The 16,583-nt window shown below is 48.4% G+C and overlaps 1 protein-coding gene across 3 annotated transcripts in view; it reads left to right on the forward strand.

The window, feature by feature from the left end:
- futsch overlaps window positions 1–16,583 on the forward strand; it is a 63,615-nt gene that overhangs the window by 42,069 nt on the left and 4,963 nt on the right. For 2 of the 3 annotated variants that reach the window (XM_070206657.1, XM_002058968.4), the window contains exon 7: window positions 50–16,582. In XM_070206657.1, coding sequence (XP_070062758.1) covers window positions 50–16,582 — 16,533 coding nt within the window. The remainder of the gene's footprint in view (window positions 1–49; window position 16,583) is intronic. The other variant, XM_032439569.2, reaches the window with a different exon arrangement.

Here is a 16,583-nt window from a genome sequence, read left to right on the forward strand (position 1 = left end):
CGGCTAAAAAAGATGGGTGAGCTCTTTTGTAATTTCTGTGCCTTTATAGTTGATGGCGGCTTTAATCGTAAGGCTTGTTTCTGGGACTTTGCACGTCATTTGGATCGCCTTGATGCGGTGCTGATGACGCGTCTGAACAACAGCAATGTCCAGGGTCTTGGTGCTGTGGTGGCACGCAAGCGGGATTCCCACGTCTATCCTCAGATTGGGCATTTCTTTGGCAACGTTCCCGATCGGAAGGGTGGCCTGCCCAGTCCTGATGGTGATAAGGATCGTAATCCTCTGCTCATCGATCTTTTTGAGCGCGGCCATGGTCTCGTCAATGATCTCAAATCGCTCGACCTCAAGCCTCAGTGCTGTTATCGCAATCAAGAGCCTATTAATTTGTACCACAAGGTCGGCCACGGAACCCTGGACATGTATGTGATAAGCCCTTCGCGGGATTCCAAAGAGGTCAAGGACTTTTTGCAGAAATGGAATGCGGGTGATCAGCGTTTGTTTGCCGCACGCGACACCAAAGAGTTTAACTTCCCCTTGCAAAATTTGGTATCTATCTGCGCGTTGCTTGTCTGGCAACCAGCTAATCCGGATGATACCATAACCCGCATCCTTTTTCCTGGCAGCACACCAGATTTTAAGATCCAGGAGGGTCTGGAGAAGCTCAAGCATCTTGAGTTTATGAAGCACTCAACATGCACGGCCAAGTCTATAGCCCCAGCTATACAGACCGTAACCAGCACCAGAAAGACACTTAAATCTGCCATTGAGGGCACTCCGCCCAGTGCCAGTTACAAGCCCAGTAAATTCGGTCCAACTGCTATCGCCGCTGTCGCTGTGCAGCAGGACAATAAGGCCAAGGAAGCTAAGGAAGCAGCGGCAGCTGCAGTGGCGGCTGCAGCAGCAGCAGTTTCAGGGGAAACATCCGGGGAACAAGTGGACCAATCTGCACCACTTGTTAGCGCCAAAGCGGACTCCGTAGACACAGATGAGCCAGAGGCTGAGCCCGAGCTCGCTGTCGACACCGGTGATGAAGGAGCGCCCGAGCCATCCGTTCCCTCAACAGAGCCAGCCGATCAGGAAGACAACAAGGATGCTGACGAAGAGAAAAAAGTGGAGGTGTTGATTGTCAAGCCACAGCCGTCAACTGCATCAGTTAAGGATGCAGTTGACGCGCCCCCTACTGAGGTTGCTAGCAAGACAGCAAAGGCCACCAAAGGCAAGCCAGACAAGCCACGAGCGGAAGTTAAGCCAGTTGTACGCTCAAGAATTGATAGCAAGCCGCCCAAGTCCATGGACCGGAAGCTGGTTAAGCGTGAGGATAAAAAGAGTTCGCCTACTGCCACGCCAGCTGTAAGCCGTACGCCTGCTACACGTGATGTCAAGCCCAAAATAATAACACGCACCACCAAGTCGAGTCCCAGCAGCACACCTGCTAAGAGTGCCAAGGAGGCCAATAACCGCAAGGTGCTTGAGTCCAAGCAGCAGGCGACGTCCGCGCGGCAGACAACTACCAGCACACGTCGCACTGTTAGCACCGTGGAGAAGAAGTCGCAACAGGTCGAGTCGAAAACATCGCAGCACACAACGACACAGGCAGCGCAGCGCAAACCTATCTCACGAAGGCCACGTGGGGTATCACCTTCCAAGCGGGCTCCAGCGCCAGGCAGCCCAATTAAATCAGCAAAGCCCAAGCCGGATTTAAAGAAGTCGCGTCTGGATAAGGGCGGCACCACAGATTCTAGCCTGGTATCCACACCGTCGGCGGATGAGGCGACTGCAGCCAAAAAGATGCTAGAGTTAAGCGCCTCGCAAGAGCTGGATGCGGAAAAGCAACGTGAGTTGGACGATCTAAAGGAGGAGCAGGAAGTGGTACGCGAAATTGAAGCTGTCTTTAGTCGAGACGAGATGAAGCGACAACACTTGATCAAGGCGGAGCTGCGCGAGATGGCCAAGCAGGACAGCACAACGGAAGCCGAGGAAGAAGAAGAATACTTGATTATTGAAAAGGAAGAGGTCGAGCAGTACACTGAAGACTCAATTATTGAACAAGAGCAGGAGAGCAGCATGACAAAGGAGGAGGAGATTCAAAAGCATCAACGCGACTCACAGGAATCAGAAAAGAAGCGTAAGAAAAGCGCCGAGGAGGAAATCGAAGCAGCAATAGCCAAGGCTGAAGCAGAGGAGCGCAAGGCTCGTCTGGAGAGTAGCGATGCGGCGAGACATGAGATGCACGAACAGCTGGCGACAACCGAAAAAACAGAAATCAATGCTGAGGTTCAAGAGATCATATCCACTGCCAAGGACCTTGTTAAGTCCCGTACTGAAGAGCAACTGCCGCAAGCAAAACAAGTTGAGGAGGAGTTCTCGTCTCCTACGCCTGATGATAAGCTCAGCAGTGCCAAGAAAACGTCAGATACTAAAGACGAACCGATCGAAGCTCCCGAGGCGCTGCCTATAAACTTACAAGAAAGTCTTCCAGAGGAGAAATTCTCGGCCACCATCGAATCGGGAGCTACTACAGCGCCCACCTTACCAGAAGATGAACGAATTCCGTTGGATAAAATTAAAGAGGACTTGGTCATTGAGGAGAAATATGTCAAAGAGGAAACTAAGGAGATAGAAACTATTGTTGTGGCTACTGTTGCAGCTCCCATCGCAGCGGTAGCAGCATCAACCATCATCGCTCCTACCGAAACCAAAATTGAGGTTACTGCTGAGCCGCTTGCCCCCGGCGTGGACTCTGCGGAACGTATATTACCCAAGAAAATGACATTTGAAGCCCAACAGAGTCTGATGCGTGATGTTATCAAGACACCCGACGAGGTTGCAGATTTGCCGGTTCATGAGGAAGCTGACTTAGGGCTGTACGAGAAGGATACGCACGATGCTGGTTCCAAGAGTATTTCACACAAAGAAGAGACGGCCAAAGAGGAGAAAGAGACCGAAGATGAAAAGGAAGTCAAGGAAATGGAAGCAGCAGATGATGCGGACCACGTGTCTCAGCCAAAACAAGAGATTTTGGAAAACATTATTGCGAAAACAGAGATAACCGCTAAACATGAATCTGGCGAACAAAAAACTGAGGTTAAAACTACCGAAATTGTAAGTAAAACTATTTCGGAGAGCTACAATATAGAGGTGGACCTTGAAAAACCGACCGATAAAGCAATCAAACAGTTGGCAATTACACCAGATGAAAAAGAAGCCAGCGATATAACTTCTGAGGATGAATTGCCAGCGCATCTTGTGCAACCCATCGTTGGACCAACAAAAATTAAAGACCGCGAAGACACTGTATCTCTCGAAAGCCCAGCAACAATTGAAGAAGCAATTGAAGTTGAAATTCATACTTCCAAGGAAGAAACACAAAAACAATCCACTTTAGTAGTCGAAGAATCTAGTGAGGCCAAACTAAAACCAGAGCTCATTACGGCTGTCGAGTTACATCCAGACTCCAAAGAAACATTAAAAACCCGATCGGACGAGCATGAAAAGCCAGAATGTATAAAAGACCAAAAGTCAACAGAGCCTTCCCGACGTGAATCAGTTGCAGAGAGTGCGAAACCAAAAAGCTTGAAGGATGAAAAGTCCCTACCTGCATCTAAGGAAGCATCACGGCCGGGTTCCGTAGTAGAGAGTGTAAAGGACGAGCACGAGATATCGGAAAGTGTTAAAGACGAGAAATCTACAGAGCCTTCACGACGTGAATCAGCTGCGCAGAGTGCGAAACCAGAAAGCTTGAAGGATGAAAAGTCCCTACCTACATCTAAGGAAGTATCACGACCCGGTTCCGTAGCAGAGAGTGTGAAAGACGAGCACGAGAAACGAGAAAGTGTTAAGGACGAAAAGTCTACAGAGCCTTCACGACGTGAATCAGTTGCAGAGAGTACGAAACCGGAAAGCTTGAAGGATGAAAAGTCTCTGCCTGCATCGAAGGAAGCATCACGGACGGGTTCCGTAGCAGAAAGTGTAAAAGACGAGCACGATAAACCAGAAAGTGCTAAGGACGAAAAGTCTACAGAGCCTTCACCACGTGAATCAGTTGCAGAGAGTACAAAACCAGAAAGCTTGAAGGATGAAAAGTCTCTACCTGCATCTATGGAAGCATCACGGCCGGGTTCCGTAGCAGAAAGTGTAAAAGACGAACACGACAAACCAGAAAGTGTTATGGACGAAAAGTCTACGGCGCCTTCACGACGTGAATCAGTTGCGGAGAGTACGAAACCAGACAGCCAGAAGGATGAAAAGTCTCTACCTGCATCTAAGGAAGCATCACGGCCCGGCTCCGTAGCAGAAAGTATAAAAGACGAGCACGATAAACCAGAAAGTGTAAAGGACGAGAAGTCTACAGAGCCTTCACGACGTGAATCAGTTGCGGAGAGTACGAAACCGGAAAGCTTGAAGGATGAAAAGTCTCTACCTGCATCCAAGGAAGCAACACGGCCCGGTTCCGTTGCAGAAAGTGTAAGTGACGAACACGATAAACCAGAAAGTGTTAAGGACGAAAAGTCTACAGAGCCTTCACGACGTGAATCAGTTGCGGAGAGTACGAAACCAGAAAGCTTGAAGGATGAAAAGTCTATACCTGCATCTAGGGAAGCATCACGGCCGGGTTCCGTAGCAGAAAGTGTGAAAGACGAACACGATAAACCAGAAAGTGTTATGGACGAAAAGTCTACAGCGCCTTCACGACGTGAATCAGTTGCGGAGAGTGCGAAACCAGACAGCCAGAAGGATGAAAAGTCTCTACCTGCATCTAAGGAAGCATCACGGCCCGGTTCCGTAGCAGAAAGTGTGAAAGACAAGCACGATAAACCAGAAAGTGTTAGGGACGAAAAGTCTACAGAGCCTTCACGACGTGAATCAGTTGCAGAGACTACAAAACCAGAAAGCTTGAAGGATGAAAAGTCTCTACCTGTATCCAAGGAAGCTACACGGCCCGGTTCCGTTGCAGAAAGTGTAAGTGACGAACACGATAAACCAGAAAGTGTTAAGGACGAAAAGTCTACAGAGCCTTCACAACGTGAATCAGTTGCAGAGAGTACAAAACCAGAAAGCTTGAAGGATGAAAAGTCTCTACCTGCATCTAAGGAAGCCTCACGGCCAGGTTCCGTAGCAGAAAGTGTAAAAGACGAACAGGAGAAACCAAAAAGTGTTAAGGACGAAAAGTCTACAGAACTTTCACGACGTGAATCAGTTGCGGAGAGTGCGAAGCCAGAAAGTCTGAAGGATGAAAAGTCTTTACCTGCATCTATGGAAGCATCACGGCCGGGTTCCGTAGTCGAAAGTGTCAGAGACGTGCACGATAAACCAGAAAGTGTAAAGGACGAAAAGTCTACAGAGTCTTCACGACGTGAATCAGTTGCGGAGAGTACGAAACCAGAAAGCTTGAAGGATGAAAAGTCTCTACCTGTATCTAAGGAAGCATCACGACCCGGTTCCGTAGCAGAAAGTGTAAAAGACGAGCACGACAAACCAGAAAGTGTAAAGGACGAAAAGTCTACAGAGCCTTCACGACGTAAGTCAGTTGCGGAGTGTGCGAAACCGGAAAGCTTGAAGGATGAGAAGTCTCTACCTGAATCTAAGGAAGTATCACGACCCGGTTCCGTAGCAGAAAGTGTTAAAGTCGAGCACGAGAAACCAGAAAGTGTCAAGGACGAAAAATCGGCAGGGCCTTCACGACGTGAATCAGTTGCGGAGAGTACGAAACTAGAAAGCTTGAAGGATGAAAAGTCTCTACCTGTATCTAAGGAAGCATCACGGCCGGGTTCCGTGGCAGAAAGTGTAGAAGACGAGCACGACAAACCAGAAAGTGTAAAGGACGAAAAGTCTACAGAGCCTTCACGGCGTGAATCGGTTGCGGAGAGTACGAAACCAGAAAGCTTGAAGGATGAGAAATCTCCACCTGCATCCAAGGAAGCAACACGGCCCGGTTCCGTAGCAGAAAGTGTAAAAGACGAGCACGATAAACCCGAAAGTGTAAAGGACGAGAAGTCTACAGAGCCTTCACGACGTGAATCAGTTGCGGAGAGTACGAAACCAGAAAGCTTGAAGGATGAAAAGTCTCTACCTGTATCTAAGGAAGCATCACGGCCGGGTTCCGTAGCAGAAAGTGTAAAAGACGAGCACGACAAACCAGAAAGTGTAAAGGACGAAAAGTCTACAGAGCCTTCACGGCGTGAATCGGTTGCGGAGAGTACGAAACCAGAAAGCTTGAAGGATGAGAAGTCTCCACCTGCATCCAAGGAAGCAACACGGCCCGGTTCCGTAGCAGAAAGTGTAAAGGACGAACACGATAAACCAGAAAGTGTAAAGGACGAAAAGTCTACTGAGCCTTCACGACGTGAATCAGTTGCGGAGAGTACGAAACCGGAAAGCTTGAAGGATGAAAAGTCTCTGCCTGCATCGAAGGAAGCATCACGGCCCGGTTCCGTAGTCGAAAGTGTGAAAGATGAGCATGAGAAACCAGAAAGTGTAAAGGACGAGAAGTCTTTACCTGCATCTAAGGAAGCATCACGGCCCGATTCCGTAGCAGAAAGTGTGAAAGACGAGCACGACAAACCAGAAAGTGTAAAGGACGAAAAGTCTACAGAGCCTTCACGACGTGAATCAGTTGCGGAGAGTACGAAACCGGAAAGCTTGAAGGATGAAAAGTCTCTGCCTGCATCTAAGGAAGCATCACGGCCCTGTTCTGTAGTAGAAAGTTTGAAAGACGAGCATGAGAAACCGGAAAGTGGTAAAGACGAAAAGTCTACCGAGCCTTCACGACGTGAATCAGTTGCAGAGAGTGCGAAACCAGAAAGCTTGAAGGATGAAATATCTCTACCTGTATCTAAGGAAGCATCACGGCCCGGTTCCGTAGTCGAAAGTGTGAAAGATGAGCATGAGAAACCAGAAAGTGTAAAGGACGAGAAGTCTTTACCTGCATCTAAGGAAGCATCACGGCCCGATTCCGTAGCAGAAAGTGTGAAAGACGAGCACGACAAACCAGAAAGTGTAAAGGACGAAAAGTCTACAGAGCCTTCACGACGTGAATCAGTTGCGGAGAGTACGAAACCGGAAAGCTTGAAGGATGAAAAGTCTCTGCCTGCATCTAAGGAAGCATCACGGCCCAGTTCTGTAGTAGAAAGTTTGAAAGACGAGCATGAGAAACCGGAAAGTGTTAAAGACGAAAAGTCTTCAGAGCCTTCACGACGTGAGTCAGTTGTGGAGAGTGCGAAACCAGAAGGCGTGAAGGATGAAAAGTCTCTACCTGTATCTAAGGAATCATCACGGCCTGGTTCCGTAGCAGAAAGTGTAAAAGACGAGCACGACAAACCAGAAAGTGAAAAGGACGAAAAGTCTACAGAGCCTTCACGACGTGAATCAGTTGCGGAGAGTGCGAAACCAGAAAGCTTGAAGGATGAAAAGTCTCTGCCTGCATCTAAGGAAGCATCACGGCCCTGTTCTGTAGTAGAAAGTGTGAAAGACGAGCATGAGGAACAAGAAAGTGTAAAGGAAGAGAAGTCTACAGAGCCTTCACGACGTGAATCAGTTGCAGAGAGTACGAAACCGGAAAGCTTAAAGGATGAAAAGTCTCTGCCTGCATCGAAGGAAGCATCACGGCCCGGCTCTGTAGTAGAAAGTTTGAAAGACGAGCATGAGAAACCGGAAAGTGTTAAAGACGAAAAGTCTACAGAGCCTTCACGACGTGAGTCAGTTGCTGAGAGTGCGAAACCAGAAAGCTTAAAGGATGAAAAGTCTCTACCTGTATCTAAGGAATCATCACGGCCTGGTTCCGTAGCAGAAAGTGTAAAAGACGAGCACGACAAACCAGAAAATGAAAAGGACGAAAAGTCTACGGAGCCTTCACGACGTGAATCAGTTGCGGAGAGTACGAAACCAGAAAGCTTGAAGGATGAAAAGTCACTACCTGCATCTAAGGAAGCTTCACGGCCCGGTTCTGTAGTAGAAAGTTTGAAAGACGAGCATGAGAAACCGGAAAGTGTAAAGGATGAAAAGTCTACAGAGCCTTCACGACGTGAATCAGTTGCGGAGAGTGCGAAACCAGACAGCCTAAAGGATTTAAAATCTGTACCTGCTACTAAGGAAGCCACACGGCCCGGTTCCGTAGCAGAAAGTGTAAAAGACGAGCACGACAAACCAGAAAGTGAAAAGGACGAAAAGTCTACGGAGCCTTCACGACGTGAATCAGTTGCGGAGAGTACGAAACCAGAAAGCTTGAAGGATGAAAAGTCACTACCTGCATCTAAGGAAGCTTCACGGCCCGGTTCTGTAGTAGAAAGTTTGAAAGACGAGCATGAGAAACCGGAAAGTGTAAAGGATGAAAAGTCTACAGAGCCTTCACGACGTGAATCAGTTGCGGAGAGTGCGAAACCAGAAAGCTTGAAGGATGAGAAATCTCTACCTGCATCTAAGGAAATATCACGACCCGGTTCCGTAGCAGAAAGTGTTAAAGACGAGCACGAGAAACCAGAAAACGTCGAGAACGAAAAGTCTACAGAGCCTTCACGACGTGAATCAGATGCAGAGAGTACAAAACCAGAAAGCTTGAAGGATGAAAAGTCACTACCTGCATCTAAGGAAGCATCACGGCCCGGTTCTGTAGTAGAAAGTTTGAAAGACGAGCATGAGAAACCGGAAAGTGTAAAGGATGAAAAGTCTACAGAGCCTTCACGACGTGAATCAGTTGCGGAGAGTGCGAAACCAGACAGCCTGAAGGATGAAAAATCTCTACCTGCATCTAAGGAAGCCTCACGGCCTGGTTCCTCGGTGGAAAGTGTGAAAGACGAGCACGATAAACAAGAAAGTGTAAAAGACGAAAAGTCTACGGAGCCTTCACGACGTGAATCAGTTGCGGAGAGTGCGAAACCAGAAAGCTTGAAGGATGAAAAGTCCCTACCTGCGTCTAAGGAAGCAACACGACCCGGTTCCGTAGCAGAAAGTGTGAAAGACGAGCACGAGAAACCAGAAAGCGTCAAGAACGAAAAGTCTACAGAGCCTTCACGACGTGAATCAGTTGCAGAGAGTACAAAACTAGAAAGCTTGAAGGATGAAAAGTCTTTACCTGCATCTAAGGAAGCATCACGGCCCGGTTCCGTAGTCGAAAGTCTGCACGACGAACAGGAGAAACCAGAAAGTGTAAAGGACGAAAAGTCTACAGAGCATTCACGACGTGAATCAGTTGCGGAGAGTGCGAAACCAGAAAGCTTGAAGGATGAAAAGTCCCTACCTGCGTCTAAGGAAGCAACACGACCCGGTTCCGTAGCAGAAAGTGTAAAAGACGAGCACGAGAAACCAGAAAGCGTCAAGAACGAAAAGTCTACAGAGCCTTCACGACGTGAATCGGTTGCAGAGAGTACGAAACCAGATAGCTTGAAGGATGAAAAGTCTCTACCTGCATCTAAGGAAGCGTCACGGCCCGGTTCCGTAGTCGAAAGTCTGCACGACGAACAGGAGAAACCAGAAAGTGTAAAGGACGAAAAGTCTACAGAGCATTCACGACGTGAATCAGTTGCGGAGAGTGCGAAACCAGAAAGCTTGAAGGATGAAAAGTCCCTACCTGCGTCTAAGGAAGCAACACGACCCGGTTCCGTAGCAGAAAGTGTGAAAGACGAGCACGAGAAACCAGAAAGCGTCAAGAACGAAAAGTCTACAGAGCCTTCACGACGTGAATCGGTTGCAGAGAGTACGAAACCAGATAGCTTGAAGGATGAAAAGTCTCTACCTGCATCTAAGGAAGCATCACGGCCCGGTTCCGTAGTCGAAAGTCTGCAAGACGAACAGGAGAAACCAGAAAGTATAAAGGACGAAAAGTCTACAGAGCATTCACGACGTGAATCAGTTGCGGAGAGTGCGAAATCAGAAAGCTTGAAGGCTGAAAAGTCCCTACCTGCGTCTAAGGAAGCAACACGACCCGGTTCCGTAGCAGAAAGTGTGAAAGACGAGCACGAGAAACCAGAAAGCGTCAAGAACGAAAAGTCTACAGAGCCTTCACGACGTGAATCGGTTGCAGAGAGTACGAAACCAGATAGCTTGAAGGATGAAAAGTCTCTACCTGCATCTAAGGAAGCATCACGGCCCGGTTCCGTAGTCGAAAGTCTGCACGACGAACAGGAGAAACCAGAAAGTGTAAAGGACGAAAAGTCTACAGAGCATTCACGACGTGAATCAGTTGCGGAGAGTGCGAAACCAGAAAGCTTGAAGGATGAAAAGTCCCTACCTGCGTCTAAGGAAGCAACACGACCCGGTTCCGTAGCAGAAAGTGTGAAAGACGAGCACGAGAAACCAGAAAGCGTCAAGAACGAAAAGTCTACTGAGCCTTCACGACGTGAATCGGTTGCAGAGAGTACGAAACCAGATAGCTTGAAGGATGAAAAGTCTCTACCTGCATCTAAGGAAGCATCACGGCCCTGTTCTGTAGTAGAAAGTTTGAAAGACGAGCAAGAGAAACCGGAAAGTATAAAGGACGAAAAGTCTACAGAGCCTTCACGACGTGAATCAGTTGCGGAGAGTGCGAAACCAGAAAGCTTGAAGGATGAAAAGTCCCTACCTGAGTCTAAGGAAGCAACACGACCCGGTTCCGTAGCAGAAAGTGTGAAAGACGAGCACGAGAAACCAGAAAGCGTCAAGAACGAAAAGTCTACAGAGCCTTCACGACGTGAATCAGTTGTGGAGAGTGCGAAACCAGAAAGCTTGAAGGATGAAAAGTCTCTACCTGCGTCTAAGGAAGCAACACGACCCGGTTCCGTAGCAGAAAGCGTAAAAGACGAGCACGAGAAACCAGAAAGTGTAAAGGACGATAAGTCTACAGAGCCTTCACGACGTGAATCATTTGCAGAGAGCACGAAAGCAGAAAGCCTGAAAGATGAAAAATCTGTACCTGCATCTAAGGAAGCCTCACGACCCGGTTCCTCGGTGGAAAGTGTGAAAGACGAGCACCAGAAACCAGGAAGTGTTAAGGACGAAAAGTCTACAGAGCTTTCTCGACGTGAATCCGTTGCGGAGAGTACAAAGCCTGAGAGTTTGAGGGATGACAAGTCTCTTTCTGTCTCCAAGGAAGCATCACGACCTGGTTCTGTCGCTGACAGTATAAAAGGGGAACTTGAAGAGCCGGAAAGTATAAAAGACGAAAAGTCTACAGAGCCTTCACGACATGAATCCGATTCAGAAAGTACAAAACCGGAAAGCTTAAAAAATGAAAAGTCGCAACCTGTCTCCAAGGAAGCATCACGACCTGGTTCTGTCGCCCAAAGTGTAAAAGAAGAACATAAAAAGACAGAAAGTTTAAAGGACGAGAAGTCTGAGCCACTTAAACCAGCCAAGCCGGCGGAGCGCTCTGATTTTGCTACATCAAAAACTGCATCCAGCCCTGTAGATGAAGCCGTAGGCAATGTTACTGAAATAAAGGAGGCTGACTTGAAAGAGGGAAGTTTTAAGTCCCCAATATCATCATTAGTCGAGAGTATACAGGACGATAGTGGAAATGCAAAAATAGAGGACCCATCCTGTCAGAAATCACGTTTCGAAAGTTCAATGCCTCTTAGTATAAAGGATGAAATGTACCTAGCTTTTTCCAACGATGCATCACCCGGTACCGTGCCACTCAGTGTGAAGGGTCAACCAGAAAAGCCAGAAAGTGTCGAATCTGTTGCTGAACTTGATAAGGGTGACAAGTCCAAAGTACCTTCCGACCTCAAATCAACATCTGAGAGCAAGTCCTTACCAGCTTCTAAAGACGCTTCACGACCCCCATCGGTTGCAGGAAGTGTGAAGGATGAACCTGATGATAGGGAATCTTCCCGAAAAGAATCTGTTGTAGAAAGTACAACGCCAGAGACTTTGAAGGGTGATAAGCCCTTGCCGGCCTCTAAAGAAATATCACGTCCCGGATCTGTGGTAGAAACTCTGAAAGATGAATCGGAAAAACCTACATCTGTTAAGGACGATAGCCTAAAAGATGAGGAACCATCGCGTCCAGTATTATTAATTGCGAGTGCAAAGTCAAATGAACCTTATCGTCCTGCGTCCGTAACAGAAACGGCTTCGTCACCTATTGACGAAGCGTCAAAAGAACCCATTTTGGTAGCCCTCTCATCTGCTGAAATCAAAGGAAATTACCCTACAGTATCCAGTCCTGTCGATGTTGCCTTAGGCGAATTTTCTCATACAATGACAGGGGCAATCGAACTAGACAAACCTGCCGAGCACACTACCGTTGGAGCTATACTAACTGCTTCTAGTCCTGTGGATGAGGCAGCTAAAATTTTCGCATCAATTGAAGAACATATCATTTCACAGGCAGTTCCAAGTAAATTGGACGAAATCAGCTCGTTCTGCGAAGATAAGCTGCAATCGCTTACTGAGCCACTAAGCCAAAAAGCAGAAACTGTAATTGATACAGTAAGCAATAAACTGGAAAGTGCTAAAGATTTTGTAGTGGAGTCCTTGGAGCAAATAACTAAGGAAAGTTCAAAATCATTAACGGACATTGAATCTCTTAAGGATGCAAAGGTCATTGAGGTTTCTAAAACAGCAACTATCACGGAAGAAAAACAGCACGAAGTTATTGAAAAAGTGTTGTCGACTTCGGAGATATTATCTCAAAAGTTGGCGCAGGAAAGTTCAATTATAGAACCTGCAATCGATATGCCTGAAGATGCCAGTGCCAAAGGCAACCTTGACTTGAGTGGTTTTTCAGAACTTCGTGAAACACACATTACCACAGTGGACTCACCCGAATTTAAAGTAACGATTTGCGAACGTGATGAGAGTATTCTGCATGATATAAAAGAAGAGGACGAGGAGCACAGATTTTCGCCACCGACCGAAAAGGGAGCTATGCTACCAGAGCAACCAATGCGTCCCCTCTCGCCACGTGAAGAAGAGGTTGCCAAGATTGTTGCCAATGTAGCGAAGGTTTTGAAGTCAGATAAAGATATTACTGATATAATACCTGGGTTCAATGAGGAGCAATTGGAGGAAAAACTCAAAACTACAGCTGAAATTGAAGTGGCGAATTTACAGAAAACGACTTCACCTGAAGCTCTATCGGGTAAATTAACTCCAACAGCGGATCTTGCCTTGGATGAAAAGATATTAGATATGAAAATGATGAAAGTAGATATTGAGTCAGAAAAGTCTTCACCAGATCAAAAATCTGGGCCAATTTCAATTGAAGAGAAGGACAAAATTGAGCAGTCTGAAAAGGCGCAACTGCAAGGAGCTGCAAAAGTTGCTATCTTAGAAGTAGCTAGGGACACTTCCAGGCCAGAATCAGCTACAAGCCAGTCGGGACCTCTAGAATCATTACCATCTCGCCCCGAGTCCGTAGCAAGCCAAAAAGGGGAGGAAAAACCAGAATATTCCTTAGATTTATCAAAGGAAACATCACGGCCCGTATCAGTGGCCAGTTTGAAAGAAGAATCCGAGCACAAAGATGAAAAGTCGCCAACACCAGCTAAAGATATTTCCAGACACGAGTCGATTGCAAGCCATGTAAGTGAAAAGGAAGCCGGCAGCATTGAGTCTGACTCTAGACGCGAATCAATATCTGCTGCTGGATCGGCAAAATTAGATGTTTCCGCCACAGCATCTAAAGATGCAACTCGTCCAGAATCCGCTGCCAGCCAGGCCAGTGAACAGACCAAGGAATGCCCCCGCCCGGAATCAGTAGAGGGGGACCCAATATCTTCGCGACCAGCATCAGGTGCTAGTCATATCAGCACCAAAGATGAAGAGACTTCCGACTCCCAGCGCGATTCAAAACTGGTCTCGACAATGGCAAGCAAAAAGGAAGAGAAATCAAGCGAATCAACAACCACCTCCAAGTCAGTTATAAATGAAATGAATCTAAAAGAAGAATCTATTAGCGAATCCCTAAGTAGCAGCATGAAGGTGGAGGACAGCTCGAGACGGGAGTCTCTATCTAGCTTGCTGACCGATAAAGAAACCACCAAATCTGCAAGCACTTGCGTCAAGGAGGAAAATGAACGTATTACAAAGATTATGGAGAAAACAACAACTTCAGAAGTGGAGGAGCTGCTTATTCAATCCGAAGAATGCTCCTCGGAGTCTATAGTCAGTGAGATACAAACTTCGAGCACCCAAAAGTCAAGTGGTCAAAGCACAAGCAAGGAAACCACAAGTACCTCTGTTCAGGAGTCAGTCAAGGACAGCCTCAAGGAAACGGTAGCAGAATTCTTGGCTACAGAGAAAATCATTGCCGCCAAAGAAACATTCAGCGCTGAGGCCACCAAAACAACTGATGAGTGCCTGAAGAAGTTATCTAGTGTTACCTCATCTCAGAAGCCTTTGTTTGTTGGCACAGACGAATCCCGGCGTGAATCGATGCTCAGTCAGACCAGCGAGGGTCGGCAAACGCACAGCGATCCCGAGGAGGATAGTGACGATGATGGACACGCCAGTCTAAAAGAGGCTCGTTCCAAGTCCATTGCCACCATCATGATGACTAGCATCTACAAGCCTTCCGAGGAGCTTGACACGATTGACGCCCTTAAAGAAGACGAACATGAAGATCAGGAGGAGCTTAAACAGGATGACCACGACAAGGAACCCAAGGAGACAAAATCGACTACTTCACTTACAGACACAACCACTAAAACAACCACACTACTGCAATCCAGCGAACAGATCAGCAGCACCACCATGAAAACTAGCTCGACAGACTTAAAGACAAAAGTCGAGTCCATTACACTGTCACAAACACAAACACAAGGTGAGCAAGCAGCTGACAGCACAGATCGCAAGACACCGCCAACAGCACCGGTCAGCCCCAGCGTTAAGCCGGTGAGCACCACAAGCACCACGAGCATCACAAGCACCGCGGCCACGGGCTCCAGCTGCGCCAAGAGCGAATCTAGCGCTGCCAGTATAGCATCAACATCGGGCCCATTGTCGCCCAAAGACATTAGTGGTAAGTCTAGTCCTGGTGCATTAACATCTGAAAGTCAATCCATACCAACACCGTTAGGGCGTGAGTCGCACACCGAGACGCCAGAATCATCTCCCAAGCCCACTTCTCCTTTTCCGCGTGTCAGCAAGGATGAGCTGAAGTCCTTAGGTGTAACAGCGGAGCCCGATGCAAGCGAGATCAGCGTCGACTCCAGTGAACTGCTCCCCGAGCTGCACGAGTTGCGCGGCATTGAGAGCACCACAGCGCTCAGCGGAAGCACTGAAAAGATCATAACGACAACCATAACGACAGTAACTAAGGTCATTTCTGCCGATGGCAAGGAGATTGTGACTGAACAAAAGACAGTCACCACAACCGACAGCTCAGAGCCAGACAGCGAGAAAGTGGTGGTCACCACCACTCGCACAACCAGCGAGAGCGAGAAAAGCGAACGCGATCGCGATCAAATCCTGCCCAAGGAAGTAACCATGCTGCGCGGCATTTATCGCTCCAGCACGCCCGGCAGTGATGATGAGCGTTTGGCTGGTGCCATGAGTGACGATGAGATGCCCGGCACGCCACGTAGCGCTAGTTACGATCTGCAGCACTCCAGCTCTGGCATAAGCAAGCGCTCTGATCTCGATGGCGATGACAGCCAAGATGATATACCGCCGCAGTACGGTAGCGAAGAGCATTCCACTGCGCGCGCCATTCTGCAGCCCCGCGCAGCCGATCCCATGGCAACCTCCTTTTATGGCGCACTTCCCGATAGCTTTGATGCCAAGCCCAGCACTGAGCCAATACCTATACGGGGTGCCATACTGATGACCTACACTGACTCACCACCAGCCAGCCAGTCATCCGAAAGTGTGGAGAGCACCAGCCAAACCTGGGCTGGACACAAGTTCCTGGATGAGGCCGACAAGGACTTCCAAAAGGCACTCGAGGAGCACGTACAGGCGCGCGGCGCCGAAGTAATGTCTTCCGTGACCGCCAAGTATTCCTACTCACCATCTAAGGCCGAAGAGGTCGAGCAGATTGTCAGCGGCACTGCCGAGCGACAGCGCTTTCCCCTCAGCGATGTCCAGAAGGTACGCAGCGGCGACAATCTCTTGGTGAGCTTCGGCACTTCAAGCCCCGCTGTTGGCAGTGCATCTGCCAGCACTGCATCCACCACTGGCGCTGACAGCACCAGCGCAGTGACAACAGCAACTGGAACAGCAACAGGAATAGCCACAGCAATAACAACAACCGCAGCAGCTGCCACAACAACTAGCACAAGCAGCACAACCGGCACCCTGCCAAAGGATCGGCTTGAGGAGTGGGGCAAGCCACTCGGCCTGCCATCACCGGCACCATTGCCGGTCGAAGGCGCCGACATACGCACCACGCCCAAGAAGGAGCGTCGCTTGGTGGCCACCAAGACGCGTCTGAACAATGAAAAGAATCTCCGCAAGCGTAGCGAATCGCCCAACAAGGCCAAGAAGCCCGCACCTGTCTATGTGGATCTTACCTACGTGCCGCACAATGGCAACTCCTACTATGCACATGTCGACTTCTTCAAGCGTGTCCGTGCTCGCTACTATGTCTTCTCTGGCACCGAGCCCAGCCGTCAGGTCTACGATGCCTTACTGGAGGCCAAACAAACCTGGGAAGACAAGGAGCTGGG

This window comes from Drosophila virilis, chromosome X, assembly GCF_030788295.1.
Source record: "Drosophila virilis strain 15010-1051.87 chromosome X, Dvir_AGI_RSII-ME, whole genome shotgun sequence".
Taxonomy (NCBI): Eukaryota; Metazoa; Arthropoda; class Insecta; order Diptera; family Drosophilidae; genus Drosophila; species Drosophila virilis.